General features: G+C 45.2%; 2 protein-coding genes and 1 pseudogene across 5 annotated transcripts in view; 1 reads left to right on the forward strand and 2 right to left on the reverse strand.

Moving 5' to 3' along the window:
- smpd4 (sphingomyelin phosphodiesterase 4) overlaps window positions 1-3594 on the forward strand; it is a 187076-nt gene extending 183482 nt beyond the window's left edge. The window contains exon 19 of the mRNA XM_059983506.1: window positions 3064-3594. Within this exon, the coding sequence (XP_059839489.1) occupies window positions 3064-3396 (333 nt within the window). The 3' untranslated portion in view covers window positions 3397-3594. The remainder of the gene's footprint in view (window positions 1-3063) is intronic.
- LOC132401275 (mitochondrial import inner membrane translocase subunit TIM14-like) overlaps window positions 1-20156 on the reverse strand; it is a 499620-nt pseudogene that overhangs the window by 5057 nt on the left and 474407 nt on the right.
- The window catches only part of si:ch211-222n4.2 (uncharacterized protein LOC101885505 homolog), a 104027-nt gene continuing 96548 nt past the window's right edge, over window positions 12678-20156 (reverse strand). For all 4 annotated transcript variants that reach the window (XM_059983324.1, XM_059983322.1, XM_059983321.1 and 1 more), the window contains 3 exons: window positions 18411-18511; window positions 15527-15583; window positions 12678-12931 (listed from right to left, as the gene is read on the reverse strand). In XM_059983324.1, the coding sequence (XP_059839307.1) occupies window positions 12796-12931; window positions 15527-15583; window positions 18411-18511 (294 nt within the window). In that variant the 3' untranslated portion in view covers window positions 12678-12795. The remainder of the gene's footprint in view (window positions 12932-15526; window positions 15584-18410; window positions 18512-20156) is intronic.

The raw sequence follows: 20156 nt of genomic DNA on the forward strand, positions 1-20156 counted from the left end.
ATTGAAGGTGGGCATGCAGGTACAGCAGGCGGTGAAAAAGGCAAATAGTATGTTGGCATTCATAGCAAAAGGATTTGAGTACAGGAACTGGGAGGTTCTGCTGCAGTTGTACAAGGCCTTGGTGAGACCACACCGAGAATACTGTGTGCAGTTTTGGTCCCCTAATCTGAGGAAAGACATTCTTGCCATAGAGGGAGTACAAAGAAGGTTCACCAGATTGATTCCTGGGATGGCAGGACTTTCATATGAAGAAAGACTGGATCGACTAGGCTTATACTCACTGGAATTTAGAAGATTGAGGGGGGATCTTATTGAAACGTATAAAATTCTAAAGGGATTGGACAGGTTAGATGCAGGAAGATTGTTTCCGATGTTGGGGAAGTCCAGAACGAGGGGTCACAGTTTAAGGATAAAGGGAAAGCCTTTTAGGACCGAGATGAGGAAAAACTTCTTCACACAGAGAGTGGTGAATCTGTGGAATTCTCTGCCACAGTTCATTGGCTATATTTCACAGGAAGTTAGATATGGCTCATGTGGCTAAAGGGATCAGGCGGTATGGAGAGAAAGCAGGTACAGGGTTCTGAGTTGGATGATCAGCCATGATCATACTGAATGGCGGTGCAGGCTCAAAGGGCCGAATGGCCTACTCCTGCACCTGTTTTCTATGTAAACCCACACCAGGTCTTTGACTCTCTTGGAGAAGGAAAGGCCAGCTGATGTTTGGACTGATACCCATCGTGGGGACGACCCACTTCAGTCACTGAATGCCTGCCTCAAGATGCTGGAATCTGGAGTGACTCAGCAGGTCAGGCTGAGCAAAATGTTTTGGACCAGGACTGGAGAGGAGGGGTCCAGAGCTGCTCAACCTGCTGATTTCCTTCAGTGCCTTGTTTACTGCCAGAGAACGTGCTCTCTCTTGTAACTTGTACACCTTGTGGGCAGTGTTTATTGCCCTTGCCAATTACTAAGATGCACTATGACTTCTGGATCTCTTTGCATGGAAACGTTTTGTAGTCTCATCTAGTGTAGTTCACTTAAACCCCTATCATTGTCTGTATTTAAATGAAAAACAAACACTGCCTTTGACATCTCCCTATCCTTTCCCCACACCTCCATCAAGTCACTTTTCAACCTTCTCTCCAAAGAGAAAAGCCCTAGCTTGCTCAGTCTATCCTTATAAGACATGCTTCCTAAACCAGGCACCACCCAGGTAAATCTCCTCTACACCCTCTCGAAAGCTTCTATGTCCTTTCTAAAATGAGGCGACCAGAACTGAAGACAAACTCAGCTGCAGTGTCACTTCATGACTCTTGAACTCAATCCGTAAGACATGGGAGCAGAATAAGACTACTCGGCCCGTCACATCTGCTCTGCCCTTCCATTGTGGTTATTATCCCTCTGAAGCTCATTCTCCTGGCTTCGCCCCATAACCTTTGCACTAATCCGATTCCTTCTCCCGCCATGCTCACCAGACTTCACCACTCACCCACACACTGGAATAACGTGCACGTCCAGCTGTGGGAGAGGAAATCCAGCCGAGCCCAGGATGGCCATGCAGACAGTACGGGCAGTGCTGGAAGTTAGGGCTGAACTGGGGTCTCTTGTGCTGTAGCAACCACACCACCATCCCTGGATGGTGTCCAAAAATGTCCAAACTTCATGACTTCAGCAGAGACACATCTGCATATTGTGTAACAAGGTAAGATTAATCAATAAGTCTGTAGTAAAGGTGGGCAAGTGTCACATTCAGTATTTGCTTTGGGAGACAGGCAAGTCTGAAATTAGATTTTCTTGGGCAAGTGATCAGATTAGGAACTTGGGTTACCGCCATGCAGATCTGACAATAGGCTGGTACCGGTTTTTTTAAAAGCGCAGTTCCCAACGTAATTTCCCTCCGCTCCCTGGAATGTGTTATCCATGCACGGCTGAGTAAAGTGGCTGGTGTTGGAAAGAAAAGGCTCACAAAGCTGCAAAGGCTGTGAGTAGGTATGAGGATGATTGAAACTTGAAAGGGAAATTAAATGTCAGTATTAACTAAAAGGAAATATGAGAACAGATAGAGCACTTAAAAGTGAACATGGCATTCATGGTCATCGAAAATGACAGCACAGAAACAGGCAACACACACAAAATGCTGGTGGAACGCAGCAGGCCAGGCAGCATCTATAGGGAGAAGCACAGTCGAAGTTTCGGGCCGAGACCCTTGGTCAGGACCAACCAAAAGGAAAGATAGTAAGATTTGCAAGTAGGAGAGGGAGGGGAAAATGCAAAATGATAGGAGAAGACCGGAGGGGGTGGGATGAAGCTAAGAGCTGGAAAGGTGATTGGCGAAAGTGACACAGAGCTGGAGAAGGGAAAGGATCATGGCATGGGAGGCCTAGGGAGAAAGAAAGGGGGGGGGGGCACCAGAGGGAGATGGAGAACGGGCAGAGAGAGAACAAAAAAACACTCAGGTTGGAGGAACAACACCTGATATTCCGTCTGGGTAACCTCTAACTTCTGTTAATGCCCCTCCTCCCCTTCCTCACAATCACTCTTTGAATTTCCAGCATCTGCAGACTTCCTCGTGTTTGCACAAAAACAGATGTTTTGGTCTGTGCCGAACCATTTAAATTGTCTCGTCCCATTGACTTGTATCTGAACTATCATCCCCCGTACCCCCCGCGTCTCAACTACAGTCCCCCGTACCCCCGTCTGAACTGTCGTCCCCCGTACCCCTTCCATCCACGTAGCTGTCCAAACTTTGAAATGAAATTGCATCCACCACTTGTGCTGATGTTGGCATTGCGAGAGATGTGTGTAACTCCAGTGAGTGATCACAGCAAGGGCTCTGGGGCTGCATGTCAGTTAATTCATGCAGCAGTTGTGGAGGGTTTGTGCTTACAGGGAAGGGCTCACTGGACTGAGTGAAGCGATGAAGGGTTCTCTTTCTTGGCGGGGGGCAGTTGGAGTGTATAGCTTTCATCCTCCTATCGTTTTGAGGGAGGTGGTTGTTCAGTGTCTCAGCAAAACCTTGCTGTCTGAGCACCATCTTACAACTGATGTCTCTGACCTGTCTTGCAGTTTTCCGCTGAGATGGAGAGCCTGTGTCAGCAGGAAGGTGTTCTGGGAAAGGTTGCCCGTTATTACCTGACCAGCCCTGACCGGACCCAGAGCTTGAGGTCCGCTCCGGTAACACAGCACAGTCTTCAGAGACCTAGGCCTCGTCAGCCACGTCTGAGCCTGCGTTTCCTGGCCAGTTACCGAACGCTCTTCTCGCTCTTCCTCTGCATGGTCATTGGTGCCACCCTCCGTCTGCACCCTCTGACCTCTGTCATCCTCATCCTGACTCTCTGGTTTCTCTACGGCATGGTCTGGGCTCTGTGCTCAGTCCCAGCGAAGCCCCACCAGCAGTGAGCACCCAGCATTTCCTCGCCAGTGCACTGGAGGCAAATTCAGGATCAAAGCCAAGGTTTTCTAAATCATTTTTGAAAAGTCCTTACTGCTGTAAATGTCGAGAGAGCTATTTATTTTTACAATGGTGTGTTTGTGACCATGTTCTATCATAATTTTAATGTTCAATACAATATAACTTGTAAAGTTCTGGACCAAAAACACAGGAAGTTTACTGATTGTTGTATTCAAATGGAGCATCTGCATTTGAATTTCCTCCCCATCCAGCAATTGGTTTTTGGCTTTGCCTCCACTCAAACCCAGCCTTGCTTGCCAGTTCCTGCTACACAGCACAGACACTGTGCTGAAGGAATGCAGCTCGCGGCTGTGCCGTGTGTCACAGCATGAATTCTCTTGTTTTTTGTTCAGTGAGTCAGGATGGAAGCAGAGCTGGGAGCAAGCATAATGAGAGTGAGGTACTGCCTTTCAGGCCATTTGGCCTGTCTAGTTATACTGGCTCACATTCGCAACAATCCCTGTCTCATAACAGTGGGTTAACCATGTAATCACAACATTTGAAGTTAGGATTGATTGATCCAGGGGTTGCTGGAGTTCTGAAGGGAGCAGTGTTTATCGCGCTGGCAATCCCTGGGGAAATGAGGTCTTTCCAAGCGCAGAGTCCGTCTGAGACGAGCCTGAAAGCTGCACTGGTTCACCAGCTTGAGAGAGAGTGCAACTCACACAAATAGCTGCAGGAACTCACTGAAATGAACGAAGAGTTGAAGTTTCAGGTGGAGACCCTTCAGGACTGGGAAAGGGGGGTTGAAGGATAGCTAGATGGTGATGGGTGAAGCCAGGTGCGTAGCAAAGGTAAAGGGCTGGAGAGGAAGGAGCAGAGTGGACCACAGGAGAAAGGGAAGGATGAGGGGAGGAGGAGGAAGAGATGAGTTTAAGAGTAGCAGATAGGGGAGGGGAGGAACCTTAACTGGAAGGAGAAACTGATATTCGTGCCATCAGGTTGGGGGCCTACAGTCCCTGTACCTGAATTATACCAGGCTACAGCTTCAGGCAGATTTACTGTTCTGCTGCTACACGGACCCTGGCTACCTCTGTATCCTGGGCTCACTCCATCTCCCTGATGGCTCACCCCTTTAAATCCAGCTACCCACAGAACTCTGTCTCCCTCTGACACTTTGAAATGAGATTCTGCCAGATACTGTTAATCTTGGGCAACACACACATTATGCTCCAGGGACTCTTCAAGTCAAGCAGCATCCATGAAGGGGAATAAACAGTCAATGTTTTGATCCAAGAGACATTTATCAGAGACCTTCATTAGTTTTGATGAAGGGTCTCTGTCCCAACCATTAACTATTTACTCCCCTCCTCGATTCTGCCTGACCGGCTGAGTTCCTCCTGGACAGGTGTGTGTATCTGCTCTTCACTAGTTCCCGTATGATGTTACTGACCTGTCTACTGCAAACTAGTGAAAGCAGGGCTGTTGCTGCCTCAGGACACTGTCTTCCTCCCCACAATGCTGTTGCTTAGCTCCAAGGGGTTCCCTACAGCAGCCTGTGGTGTTTTTAATTAAATAAAAAAAGTCCTGTTTAAATGTGGAGTACCCTGGACAAACAGGTTTGTAATGGTGGTGAAATGGATGAGATATGAATGTTGGGATCCCTTGCCACATTGAGCAGAAGGTAATGAGGAAACTCCTGCATGATTGATGCAGGGTGGGGGGGGGGGGGGGGGGGTCAGCTACAGCCTGGCTTCAGTGGGTGCGGCTCAGGTCCTACCATTTTGCGGGGAAGCTGCTGGAGAGGATTGTTACCAACCTTGTGAGCTCCCTAAATCCATCGACCCTCCCAGCCAAATTTCTCAAATGGTGAAACCAAACCTGTACCAATCACTTGCACTGGCAGCTCGTTCCACACTCACCATTCCCCTCCCCGAGTGAAGATCTTTCCTTAAGCATTTCACCTTTCACAAGTCTCAGCAATATCCTTGCAAATTTTCTCAGTACTTTTTCAATCTTAGTTAAATCTTTCCTGTAGGTAAATGATCAGAACTGAACACAATACTCCAAATTGGGTCTCATCAATGCCTTATACAATTACAACATGCACTGAAAACATTAACTTAAGAAGGTCAATGAGCCATCAGCTTTCTTTATGACCCTACCTACTTGTGGTGGTACTTTCACGGAAGTCTAACCTGCACTCCCCATTCACCCTTTAAGACTGATCCTGGTTGGTCCTCCCAAAGTGCAGACGCTTGTCCACATTTAAATCCCACCTGCGTTTTATCAGACCGTTTCTCTAGCTGATCCAGAACCTGCTGGAAGCTTTGATAGACTTCCTTGCTATCCACTACAGCTCCAATTTTTCCAGTATTCACAGATTTGCTGATCCAGTCTACCACATTAGTATAGATGACAAACAACAACAGACCCAGCACCAATTCCTGTAGCAGATGACGAGTCACAGAAGCCAGTGTCCAATCCAATGTACTACTTCGTTTTGAATACTAACTGACTCAACCTTGTTGATGTGCCCTCCTTGCGGAGCCTTGTTAAAGTCCATGTAGACAGCATCCACTGCCGTGCCTTCACCAGCTTTCCTCCTAACTTCCTCAAAAGTGAAGGTTGGTTACACACCATTTGCCACGCACAAAGACATGTTGACTAATCCCATCTGTTCAAGTACATATACATTTGGTTCCTTACAATAACTTTCTCACTGCAAGTGTCAGGCTTGCTGGCCTCTAATTTCCTGGTTTATTCTTAACCTACAAGACAATATTCTGTAAAGTACAATCCACTGGCACCTACACAGTACAAGCCCGTTGAAAATGTTTCTGCAAGTTCTGCACCGGCAAAGTCATGGAACTTACTGAGTTTATTTTTGAGGGAATGATGAGCCAGAGCTGCTGATGTTGCCTACAGGGATTCAGTGTAATTAACAACAAAATGGGGACATGGTCCCATACCTACCGCACTGAACGAGGACAAAATTGCTGTAATTACCAGACAGAAGGGAGATACTAACCCTGCAATTAACCCAACACAATGGGGGCACAGTTCCTGTAAATAACCCAAAACGATGGGACACTAACCTAATTAAACTCACACAAACAGGGTTCGATCCCAGTTATTAACCCACACAATAAAGACATGATCCCTATAATTAACCAAGCATAATTCATCAAATCCCTGTAATTAACCCCACACAATGGGGACAGGAACTACGTTCTTTATGTGTGGTATATTGACATGCATAACAGCATTGTACGTGGCCTATCAGCAGTGTTAACAGCTCTACCAAGAGGTAGCCTCACAGGGAGCCTCGAGAATGGTTGATCATCGTACGTGGCCTATCAGAGCTGTACGAACAGAAGGGATGAGTAGGCCAGACTTTGGTTTGGAAGACGCATTGGCTCTGTGTAAAGCATCTGTTGAGGTTTCCCTTTTGCTTTTTCCCCTCTCTTACTGTACCATTTGAAAGGCTGTGGTGTGCTGTTCATGCCGGATGTTGGGGAACTACATCTGCATGAAGTGCATCCGGCTGCAGCTCCTTGAAGACCGTGTTAGGGATCTGGAGCAACAGCTGGATGACCTTCGGCTTGTACGGGAGAGTGAGGAGATGATTAATCGGAGTCACCGTGAAGTAGTCACTCCGAAGCTGCAGGAAGCGAGTAGCTGGGTGAGAAATGGAGATAGGCAGTGAGAGCAGAGCCCCCCAGTGGCCATTCCCCTCAATAACAAGTATACCACTTCGGAATCTGTTGTGGGGGATGACCACCTGGGAGAATGCCACGGTGACCGGGTTACAGGCACTGAGCATGGGTCATAGTGCAGAAGGGAAAGGGAAAGAAGGGAGCCTCCCAGGTGCCAGGGTGAAGGATGTCTCAGATCGCATCCACAACATGGAGAGGGAGGGGGATGGGGAGGGAGAGCTGCCAGCTGTCTTGGTACATATTGGTACCAATGACATAGGAAGGAAAAGCTTGGCAGGGGGTGGGAACCAGAGTGAAGGGACCCAGAATAGGACAGGTGGTGAAAAGAAAAGATAGCGTGCAGTCAGACTGTCAGGAAGGGCAGGCAGGTGATGGGATTTAGTTGCAGCCAACAGGCTGAGTATCAAATCATTAGGGATGCAGAATCGGAAACGATAGCAAATACAGTACTCAAGGTGTTGTATCTAAATGCACATGGTATAAGAAATAAGGTGGATGATCTTGTTGCACCATTACGGATTGTCAGGTATGATGTTGTGGCCATCACTGAATCATGGCTGAAGGATGGTTGGAGTTGGGAGCTGAATGTCCAAGGTTACACGTTGTATTGGAGGGATAGGAAGGTAGACAGAGGGGGTGGTGTGGCTCTGCTGGTAAAGAATGCCATCAAATCAGGAGAAAGATGTGACATAGGATCGGAAGATGTTGAATCCTCGTGGGTTGAGTTAAGAAACTGCGAGGGTAAAGGACGTTGATGGCCTCCCAACAGTAGCTGGGAGGTGGACCACAGGTTACAACACGAAATAGAAATGGCGAGTCAAAGGGCAATGTTATGGTAATCATGGGAGATTTCAACATTCAGGTCGATTGGGAAAATTAGGTTGGTGATGGTTCTCAAGAGTAAGTTTGTTGAAAGCCTAAGAGATGTCTTTTTAGAGCAGTTTGTCATTGAGTCTACTAGGGGATCAGCTATACTGGATTGGGTGTTATGTAATGAACCAGAGGCAATTAGGGAGCTGAAGGTAACAGAACCCTTTGGACCCAGTGATCACAATCTGAAATTTGATAGGGAGAAAGTAAAGTCTGATGTAGCAGTATTTCAGTGGAGCAAGGGAAATTACAGTGGAATAAGAGAAGAGTTACCGTAGAACATTACAACACAGAAACAGGCCTTTTGGCCCTTCTTGGCTGTGCTGAACCATTTTTCTGCCTAGTCCTACTGACCATATCCCTCCAAACCCCTCTCATCCATGTACCTGTCCAAGTTTTTCTTAAATGTTACAAGTGAGCCCGCATTTACCACTTCATCTGGCAGCTCATTCCACACTCCCAACACTCTCTGCGTGAAGAAGCCCCCCCCCAATGTTTCTTTTAAACTTTTCACCCTTAACCCATGACCTCTTTTTTTTCCTCCCCTGACCTCAGTGGAAAAAGCCTGCTTGCATTCACTCTATCTATACCCATCATAATTTTATACATCTCTATCAAATCACCCCTCATTCTCCTACGCTTCAGGGAATAAAGTCCTAACCTATTCAACCTTTCTCTGTAATTCAGTTTCTCAAGTCCCAGCAACATCCTTGTAAACCTTCTCTGCACTCTTTCAACCTTATTAATATCCTTCTAATTAGGTGACCTAAACTGCACACAATACTCCAAATTCGGTCTCACCAATGTCTTATACAACCTCACCGTTACATTCCAACTTTTATACTCAATATTTTGATTTATAAAGGCCAATGTACCAAAAGCTCTCTTTACTACCCTATCTGCTTGTGACGCCACTTTTAGGGAATTATGTATCTGTACTCCCAGATCCCTCTGTTCTACTGCACTCCTCAGTGTCCTACCATTTACCTTGTATGTTCTACCTTGGTTTGACCTTCCGAAGTGCAATACCTCACACTTGTCCACATTAAACTTCATCTGCCATTTTTCAGCCCATTCCTCCAACTGGTCCAAATCCCTCTGCAAGCTTTGAAAACCTTCCTCACTGTCCACTACACCTCCAGTCTTTGTATCATCAGCAAATTTGCTGATCCAATTTACCACATTATCATCCAGATCATCGATATAGATGACAAATAACAATGGACCCGGCACTGATTCCTGTGGCACACCACTAGTCACAGGCCTCCACTCAGAGTAGCAATCCTCCACTATCACTCCCTGGCTTCTTCCATTGAGCCAATGTCTAATCCAATTTACTACCTCTCCATGTATACCTTGCGACTGAATCTTCCTAACTAACCTCCCATGTGGGACCTTGTCAAAGGCCTTACTGAAGTCCATGTATACAACATCCACTGCCTTCCCTTCATCCACTTTCCTGGTAACTTCCTTGAAAAGCTCTAATAGATTGGTTAAACATGACCTACCTCACACAAATCCATGATGACTTTTTCTAATAAGTCCCTGTCTATTCAAATACTTGTACATCCTATCTCTTAGTATTCCTTCCAATAATTTACCTACTACCGATGTCAAACTTACTGGCCTTTAATTTCCCGGCTTACTTTTTGAGCCTTTTTTAAACAACGGAACTACATGAGCTATCCTCCAATCCTCCAGCACCTGACCCGTGGATATCGACATTTTAACTATTTCTGCCAGGGCCCCTGCAATTTCAACACTAGTCTCCTTCAAGGTCCGAGGGAATACCCTGTCAGGTCCTGGGGATTTATCTACTCTGATTTGCCTCAAGACAGCAAGCACCTCCTCCTCTTTAATCTGTATAAGTTCCATGACATCCCTACTTGTTTGCCTTGTTTCCATAGACTCCGTTCCAGTTTCCTTAGTAAATACAGATGCAAAAAAAACATTTAATATCACTCCCATTTCTTTTGGTTCCATACGTAGTCGACCACTCTGATCTTCAAGAGGACCAATTTTATCCCTCACTATCCTTTTGCTCTTAACATACCTGTAGAAGCTCTTAGGATTATCCTTCACCCTGACTGCCAAAGCAACCTCATGTCTTCTTTTAGCCCTCCTGATTTCTTTCTTAAGTATTTTCTTACTCTTTTTATACTCCTCAAGCATCTTATTTCCTCCCTGTTGCCTAGACATGTTATACATCTCTTGCTTCTTTATTAGAGTTCCAATATCCCTTGAGAACCAAGGATCCTTATTCTTATTCACTTTGCCTTTAATCCTGACAGGAACATACAAACTCTGCACTCTCAAAATTTCTGCTTTGAAGGTCTCCCACTTACCAATCACATCCTTGCCAGAGAACAACCTGTCCCAATCTACGCTTTTTAGATCCTTTCTCATTTCTTCAAATTTGGCCTTTTTCCAGTTTAGAACCTCAACCCAAGGACCAGATCTATCTTTATCCATGATCAAGTAGAAAACTAATGACGTTATGATCACTGGAGCTGCAGGGATGTCAGCAGAGCAGCAATGGTGTGCGTTTCTGGGGAAAATGAGGAAGGTGCAGGACATGTGTATTCCAAAAATGAAGAAATACTCAAATGGCAAAATAGTACAACCGTGGCTGACAAGGGAAGTCACAGCCATTGTAAAAGCAAAAAGAGAGGGCATACAACAAAGCAAAAAGTAGTGGGAAGATAGAGGACTGGGATGTTTTTAAACACTTACAGGGAGCCACTAAAATATCATTAGAAGGGAAAAGATGAAACATGAAAGTAATCTTGCAAATAATATCAAAGTGGATAGTAAAAGTTTTTTCAAGTATGTAAAAAAACGAGAAATGAGAGTGGATATAGGACCACTAGAAAATGAGGCAGGAGAAATAATAACGGGGGACAAGGAGATTGCTGATGAACTAAATGAGTATCTTTCACTGTGGAAGACACTAGCAGTATGCCTGATGTGGTGTGCGAAGGAAGAGAAGTGGGTGCAATTACTGTTACAAGAGAGAAGTTGCTCAAAAAGCTAAAAGACCTAAAGGTACATAAGTCACCTGGACCAGAGGAACTGCACCCCAGGGTTTTGAAAGAGTTAGCATTAGAGATTGTGGTGACATTAGAATTGATCTTTCAAAAATCATTGGACTCTGACATGGTGCCAGAGGACTGGAAAATCACAAATATCACTCCATTCTTTCAGAAAGGAGGAAGGCAGCAGAAAGGAAATTATAGACCATGTTTGGACTTTCAGAAGGCCTTTGACGAGGTGCCACACGTGAGGCTGCTTACCAAGTTAAGAGCCCATGGTATAACGGGAAAGTTACTAACATGGTCAGAGCATTGGTTGATTGGTAGGAGGCAGTGAATGAGAATAAAAGGATCCTTTTCTGGTTGGCTGCCAGTGACTAGCGGTGTTCTGCAGGGGTCAGTGTTGGGACCGCTTCTTTTTATGCTGTATATAAATGATTTAGATGATGGAATAGATGGCTTTGTTGCCAAATTTACAGATGATACGAAGATTGGTGGTGGGGCAGGTAGTGTTGAGGAAACAGGTAGGATGCAGAAGGACTTAGACAGAGTAGGAGAGTGGGCAATGAATTACAATGGTGGGAAATGCATGGTCATGCACTTTGGTAGTAGAAGTAGGTATGCAGACTGTTTTCTAAATGGGGAAAAAAATCCAAAAATCTGAGATGAAAAAGGACTTGGGAGTCCTTGTGCAGAACACCCTGAAGGTTGAGTTGGTGGTGAGGAAGGAAAATGCAATGTTATCATCCATTTAAAGAGGTCTGGAATACAAGAGCAACGATGTGATGTTGAGGCTTTATAAGGCACTGGTGAGGCCTCACCTTGAGTACTGTGAGCAGTTTTGGGCTCTTTATCTTAGAAAAGATGTGCTGGCAATGGAGAGGGTTCAGAGGAGGTTCACAAGGATGAATCCAGGAATGAAAGGGTTATCATATGAGGAATGTTTTATGTCTCTAGGTCTATACTTGCTGGAATTCAGAAGTATGAGGGGGAATCTCATTGAAACCTATCAAGTGTTGAAAGGCCTAGACAGGGTAGATGTGGAAAGGATGTTTCCAATGGGGGGGGGGGGGGGGAGTCTAGGGCAAGAGGGCACAGCCTCAGGATAGAGGGGCACCCTTTCAAAACAGAGATGTGGAGAAATTTCTTTAGCCAGAGGGTGGTGAATTTGTGGAATTTGTTGCCACGTGCAGTGGTGGAAGCCAGGTCGTTGGGTGTATTTAAATCAGAGATTGATAGGTTCTTGATTGGATATGGCATCAAGGTTATGGGGAGAAGCCAGGACCTAAAGTTGAGGAGGAGATTAAAAAAAAGGATCAGCCATGACTGAATGGCAGAGAAGACTCAATGGGCCATATGACCTAATTTTGCTCCTATGTCTTAATGGTCTATTATTTTACTGTTTGCTCAGATCTGGTTGGATCTGAGTCGCCAGACTTCTAAGGTAGGGACATGTTCGGCGCAGCTTTGTGGGTCGAAGGGCCTGTTTCTAAGCAGCCAGTAAGGCCAGTGCCATTGCCTATTGCCCTGTTTACTGGAGCTGACTGTATGCTGCACATTAGCACTAACACAGTACATGGGATATGGGGGTAGGCTGAGATGGGATTTGATGTGAGGTAGGCTGTATGTTCCTTGTCAGCACTAGCACACAGGAGGTGGGTGCAGATGTAGTTTAAGAAATGTTTTAATGCATAGTAAAGCAGAATCCCTATGGAATAAAAGCCACACAGCCAATCCACTGACAGATCATTGGCCGTGCTGAGATATAAATCGGTGAGTGCCAGCTCTACAGAAGGACTTTGCGACAGTGGCTCTTCCGTACAGCCTGCAGCCTTCGCTGTCGCTCTGTGACTCGGTTCCCCACCGTCTGTTTCAGGGCAGGCAGAACCACTCTGTCTGCCTTCGTCACTGTGGCTTCATGCCTGCAAAGTGAGGAGACGTGAAACGCTTAACAGAGCTCAGGAGCAGCAGCTTTGTCAGCTCTTCCAGAACATGCCCTGTCCACAGTGTAGCAGACTGAACAGACACCTCAGCTCCTTCTGACATCTTGCTTTGTGAATCATTGAGACTACTGTCCTGTCATATCCTTTCAACGTGACAGTCTTAGCACCTTGATCTCATGCACTACACGAGGGCAGTGTTTCCTGATCTCAATGACTATATCCACCATGTGTCACTTGGCCTCTTACACAAATTCCAACAGCTTCCTTCCATTCACAATTGAACAGCGAGAGAAAGGAGCTGCAGGAATACCCAGTGCTCCCTCTAGTGCAGGGGGGTAGAGCCTCACACATTAGTGCAAAGCATGATTATATGTAATGCAGGGAAGATGAACTGTCACTGATGCAGCAGCCCAGACTGTGAAGGCTCTGTCAGTGCCCGCACTGGGGCTGTGAGGGAGGTGTACCATTGTTCCAAACCCACTGCTCGGGACCTTCAGCAGACTTTGTCCAAGGCCAATGAATCATTTGTTAATTATAATGCTCTCTCCCAATCTGTGGAATTATTCCAAAAGCATTAAGTTTCTTAATTAGTTTGTCCTGCTGACTTTAAGTTACCAGCTCTATAATGGACATTATACAGTTAGTCTTTAGAGAGGTGTAGGCCACTTGCCTGCCCCACTGATCATGGTTGGTTTATGCTGGCCTCAATTCACAACATCCCTCAAATCCTCAATCTTTGAAATATTTATCTACCTCCACCATAAAAACATCCAATAATCTGGTCACCACCAGAGAATTCCGAAGATTGAGCCCTGTGACAGAAGTTGCTTCCATTTCCTATTTTAAGCATCAACGCAGAAGATTTATGCATTCTGTAATTTTAGCTCTACTTTGTTAGACCATAATGCACAGAAACAGAATTAGGCCATTCAGCCCATTGAGTTGGCTCTGCCATTCCATCATGGTCGATCCCAGTACCCACTTAATCCAATACCCTTGCCTTCTTGCCATATCCTTTGATGCCCTGACTTGTTAGGAATTGATCAACTTCTGTCTTAAATATACCCATGGACTTGGCCTCTGTCGCAGTCTGCAGCAGAGCATTCCACAGATCCACTACTCTGGCTGAAAAAATTCCATTCTGAAATGTCGCCCCTCAATTTTGAGGCTGTTTCCTCTAGTTCTGGATACCCCCACCATAGGAAACAATCTCTCCACATCCACCCTGTCTAGTTCTTTCAACATTCAGCAGCTTTCAACGGTGGTGGAGGCAGATACGATAGGGTCTTTTAAGAGACTTTTGGATAGGTACATGGAGCTTAGAAAAATAGAGGGCTATAGGTGAGCCTAGTAATTTTTGAGGTAGGGACATGTTCGGCACAACTTTGTGGGCCGAAGGGCCTGTATTGTGCTATAGATTTTCTATGTTTCCATGAAATCCTACACCCCCCCCCCCCATTCTTGTAAATACCAGTGAGTACAGGCCCAAAGCTGCCAAACACTCCTCATATCTTCCTGGAATCATCCTCATGAACCTCCTCTGGACTCTCTCCAATGACAACACAACCTTTCTGAGATACGGGGCCCAAAACTGTTGACAATACTCTGCCTACAACTGTCTTATAAAGTCTCAGCATTATCTCCTTGCTTTTATATTCTATTCCCTTTGAAATAAATGCCAGCATTGCATTTGCCTTCTTTACCAGACTCAACTGTACATTAAACTTCTGGGAGTCTTGCATAAGAACAGAGGTAAGGAGGAATTTTTTTAGCCAGGGAGTAGTGAATCTGTGGAATGCTCTGCCATAGACTGTGGTGGAGGCCAAGTCTTTCGGTAGATTTAAGGCAGAAGTTGATAGGGTCCTGATCGGTCAGGGCACCAAGGGATATGGTGAGAAAGCTGGTGTATGGGGTTGAGTGGGATCCGGGTATAGCCATGATGGAATGGAGCAGCAGACTCGATGGGTAATGGCCTCATTCTGCTCCAATGTCTTATGGTCTAAGGATGTGGTAGCAAGAGAGAATGTGGAAGTGATTCATCAGGATGTCTCCTGCAATAGAAAGAGACTGGAAGGGTATTCTTAGTGGAATGTATGAAGCTGAGGAGAAGTTGATAAAATTATAAAGGGGATAATTTATTCTGACCGATTCCCTTGGGTAGAGACTCCTTCTCTTGAAGGAAACACGTTTGGAATGAGAGGGATTAGTTTAAGGTGAGGAGGATACATTGAAAGAAGATCTGAGGGGCAGGTTTTTCAGGTCAGGTGGTGAGTACTTGGAACAAGATGCCTGAAGTGGCAGTGGTGACAGATATATTGACATTAGGACTGGTACTTGAATAGGAAATTAGAGGGATTAGGGCCTAAAGCAGGTATTAGGATTAGTGTAGATGGAGATCAGGGCCAGCATGGGTGAAACAGCAGTCAGCCCAAGAGTGCACATTCTGTCAAGGTGCCTTTCTACCCCGACCCCAGTGTTCCTTAGCTCTACCCAAACAGCTTTCCCAGTTGGACTCCACTGTTCTGTCACCTTAGGTCAAGGATGGCAGGTACGTCTAACAAATAGTGAACTTACGGTTTTATCGCCGGTTCTTTCAAAGGCACTTGGGGCAGATGTACAACTTCCTGTTCCCTGCAAAGGGAAAATTCACAAAGTTAAACTGTGCCTCGGAACATTGCACACACCTTAACAGCACTCCACATCAGCAACCCTTCACTAGAGGGCAGATGAGCATTTTGTAGACTTACAAATCATGTGACACTATCAACTCGGGCTGGAAACACTCGGCGGGTCAGGCAGCATCTGTGGAGACAGAAACAGAGCCAACGGCTCAGGTCTAGGACTGAGAAAGGAATGGTGGTCTGGACTAAGGAAGGATTTATGATAAGGAATCACAATGAGAGCTTGCTTCTAGTGAGCTGCCTGATGGATTAGTGAGGGGAAACTGCAGGATATATGCCAGAGCTATTGCTGAGATGTGAAAGCAGAAGAGGAATGTTAGAAATATCGAGCTGATCAGCAGCATCTGTGGAGAAAGAAGAACTGAGGTAGTGTCACAGACTTTCAGCTTTCTCCTGGTTTGAAAACCTGTATTTAACACCTTGTTAGACCATAAGACACAGGAGCACAATTAGGCCCTCTGGCCCATTGAGTCTGATCCATCATTTAATCATAGCCGATTCTTTCTCCGTCTCCTCCTCAACCCCAGTTCCTGGCCCTCTCTATGTAAATTTTGATGCCATGTCCAATTGCAATCAATCAATCTATCAATCTCTGCCTTATATACACCCAACAACCTGGCCTCCACAGCTGCATGTGGCAACAAATTCACCTCCCTTTGGCTAAAGAAATTTCTCTGCATCTCTATTTTGAAAGGGCGCTCCTCTATACTGAGGCTGTGCCCTCTTGTCCCAGACTCTCCCACCATGAGAAACATCCTTTCCACATCTACTCTGAGTAGACCTTTCAACATTCAAAAGGTTTCATATGATCCCCCTCATCCTTATGAATTCCAGCGAGCAGACCCAGAGCCATCAAACGTTCCTCGTATGATAACCCTTTCATTACTGGATTCATCCTTGCAAACCTCCTCTGCACCCTCTCCAATGCCAGCACATCTTTTCTAATATGAGGAGCCCAAAACTGTTCACAATACTCAAGGTGAGGCCTCAGCATCACATCCTTGCTCTTGTATTCTAGACCTTTTGAAATGAATGCTAACATGGCATTTGCCTTCCTCACCACCGACTCAACCTGCAAGTTAATCTTAAGGGTGTTCTGCACAAGAGCTCCAAAATCCCTTTGCATCTCAGATTTTTGGATTTTTTCCCAGAATAGCCTGCACATTTGTTTCTACTACCAAAGTGCATGAACATGCATTTTCCAACATTGTATTTCATTTGCCACTTTCTTGGCCAATCTCCTATTCTATCTAAATCCTTCTGCATCCTACCTGTTTCCTCAACACTACCTGCCCCTCCATCAGTTTTTGCATCATCTGCAAACTTGGCAACAAAGCCATCTACTCCATTATCTAAATCATTGATATTTGGCATCAAAAGAAGTGGTCCCAACACCGATCCCTATGGAACACCACTAGTCACTGGCAGCCAACCAGAAAAGAATCCTCTTATTCCCACTTGCTGCCTCCTACCAATTAGCCAATGTTCTAACCATGTTAGTACCTTTCCTGTAATACCATGGGCTCTCAACTTGGTAAGCATCCTCATGTGTAGCACCTTGTCAAAGGCCTTCTGAACGTCCAAATGTACAACATCCACTGCAACCCCTTTATCTATCGTGCTTTTAATCTCCTCAAAGAATTCCAATAGGTTCATCAGGATGGATTTTCCCTGAAGGAAACCATGCTGACTTTGTCCTATCTTGTCCTACATCACAAGTACTCCATCACCTCATCCTTAACAACTGACTCCAACATCTTCCCAACCATTGAGGTCAGACTAACTGGTCTATAATTTCCTTTCTGCTGCCTTCCTCCTTTCTTAAAGAGTGGAGTGACATTTGCAATTTTCCAGTCCTCTGGCACCATGCCAGAGTCCAATGATTTTTGAAAGATTATTTCTAATGCCGCCACAATCTCTAATGCTAGCTCTTTCAGAACCCTAGGGTGCAGTTCATCCCTAGGGTGATTTGTGTACTTTTAGTTTTTTCAGCTTTTTGAGCACCTTCTCTCTTGTAACAGTAACTGCACCCACTTCTCCTCCCTCACACACTACAACATCCAACACACTTCTAGTGTCTTCCACAGTGAAGAATGATGCAAAATACTCATTTAGTTCATCGGCCATCTCCTTGTCCCCCGTTATTATTTCTGCCTCATTTTCTAGCAGTCTCATTTCATTTATTTTTAACAAACTTGAAAAAACTTCTGCTATCCACTTTGATTTTATTTGCTAGGTTGATTTCATATTTCATCTTTTCCCTTCTAATGTTCTTTTTAGTTGCTCTCTATAGGCGTTTAAAAACTTCCCAATCCTCTATCTTTCCACTCATTTTTGCTTTGTTGTATGCCCTCTGTTTTGCTTTTACAATAGCTTTGACTTCCTATGTCAGCCCCGGTTGTACCATTTGAGTATGTCTTCATTTGTGGAATACCTTTCTCAATTTTCCGAGAAATTCTCGCCATGCTGGCAACCAGGCAGTTCTGTAAACATTGGAATCACCATGGCAACTAACCTTGCTCTATCAGTAATATTCCCTTTCTCTATCGACCCCTCTCCCCCACTATTTCAACTATTTAAAACCAATGTCCTTCCACTTTCTCAGTTTTTTTGTCAATCCTGGCCCGAGATGTCAACAGTCTTTTCCATAGATGCTGTCTGGCCTGCTGAGTTCCTCCAGTAACATAGTCTGTACATTGACTGGTATTGTTTCCTTCAGCCCTTCTCAGACTAAGAAACAATTAGAAAACTTTCCATGAGACGCGATAAATACTCACTGACTCAGCTCAGCTAGGTAGGCCTTTGCGAGGAGGTAGGCATCCGGAGTCCATTTGTTGGAGCATAACATATCCTTTAAACTCGTCTTCAGACGTAGGAGCTACAAGAGATCATGGAATATCTGTTATACAATCACTGCAGTACAGAGTGAAAGGCCACCTTGTGCCTATTCATTCACAACTTGTGTCTTCCAGTGTAACCCAGAGGGTAGGGCCTGACATCCTTTGATATTGGAAATGGGTTAGTGAGGCGATGTGAACACCTGCTATTCAGAAATAACGAGGGCCACAAAGACCCACTATTTAACTCATTTTAATTGGATAGTTTCAGTTCTAAATGGCAGAATTAGGCCATTTGGCCCATCAAGTCTGCTCCGCCTCTCAAATGTGGTTGATTCTTTTTTTCCCCTCCTCAACCCCATTCTCCAGCCTTCTCTCCACAACCTTTGATGCCGTGTCCAATCAAGACCCTATCAGTCTCTGCCTTAAATACACCCAACAACCTGGCCTCCACAGCTGCATGAGGTAACAAATTCCACAATTCACCACCCTCTGGCTAAAGAAATGCCTCCTGTGTTAAATGGACGCCCCTCTATCCTGAGACTGTGTCCACTTGTCTGACACTCCCCCACCATGGGAAACGTCCTTTTCACATCTACTCTGTCTAGGTCTTTCAACATTTGAAATGTTTCAATGAGATCCCTGCTCATCCTTCTAAATTCCAGTGAGTACAGGCCCAAAGCTGTCAAATGTTTCTTGTATTCGTGGAATTCCCTTTCATTCCCGGAATCATCCTTGTGAACCTCCTCTGAACCCTCTCCAATGCCAGCACATCTTTTCCTGGATGAAGAGCACAGAACTGTTCACGTTACTCAAGGTGAGGCCTCAGCATCACATCCCTGCTCTTGTATTCTTGAAATGAATGTTAATTTGCATTTGCCCTCCTCACCACCACGCTACCTGCAAGATAACCTTTACAATGTTCTGCACAAGGACTCCTGTCCCTTTACATCTCCGATTTTTGGATTTTCTCCCCTTTTAGGAAATAGTCTGCACATTTATTTCTTCTACCAAAGTGTATGACCATGCAGTTCCCAACATTGTAGTTCATTTGCCACTTTCTTGGCCATTCTCTTACTCTTAAGTACTTCATCAGCCTTCCTGTTTCCTCAACACTATCAGCCCCTCCACCAATCTTCGTATCATCTGCAAACTTGGCCAACAAAGCCATCTATTCCATCATCAAAATCATTTATATACAGTATAAAAAGAAGTGGTCCCAACACCGACCTCTGCAGAACACCACTAGTCACTGGGAGCTAACCAGACAAGGATCCTTTTATTCCCACTCGCTGCCTCCTACCAATCAGCCAATGCTCTAACCATGTCAGTAACTTTCCTGTAATACCATGGGCTCTTAACTTGGTAAGCATCCTCATGTGTGGCACCTTGTCAAAGGCCTTCTGAAAGTCCGAATAACATCCACTACATCCCCTTTATCTATCCTACTTGTAATCTCCTCAAAGATTTCCAACAGGTTCGTCAGGCAGGATTTTCCCTTAAGGAAACTATGCTGTCTTTGTCCTACCTTGTGCTGTGTCACCATCACCTCCTCCTCAAAATAAATGGATCTCAGTGAACGTGGGTGCAGCAGCTGGTGATACTTTCAGAAGGGATGCTGCATTTCTGAGAGAGTGGAAGACCTCACTTACATGTCTGGCTCCGAGTTACAAAGAGTGTCCCAGG

The sequence above is a fragment of the Hypanus sabinus genome, chromosome 10 (genome assembly GCF_030144855.1).
Source record: "Hypanus sabinus isolate sHypSab1 chromosome 10, sHypSab1.hap1, whole genome shotgun sequence".
Classification (NCBI taxonomy): domain Eukaryota; kingdom Metazoa; phylum Chordata; class Chondrichthyes; order Myliobatiformes; family Dasyatidae; genus Hypanus; species Hypanus sabinus.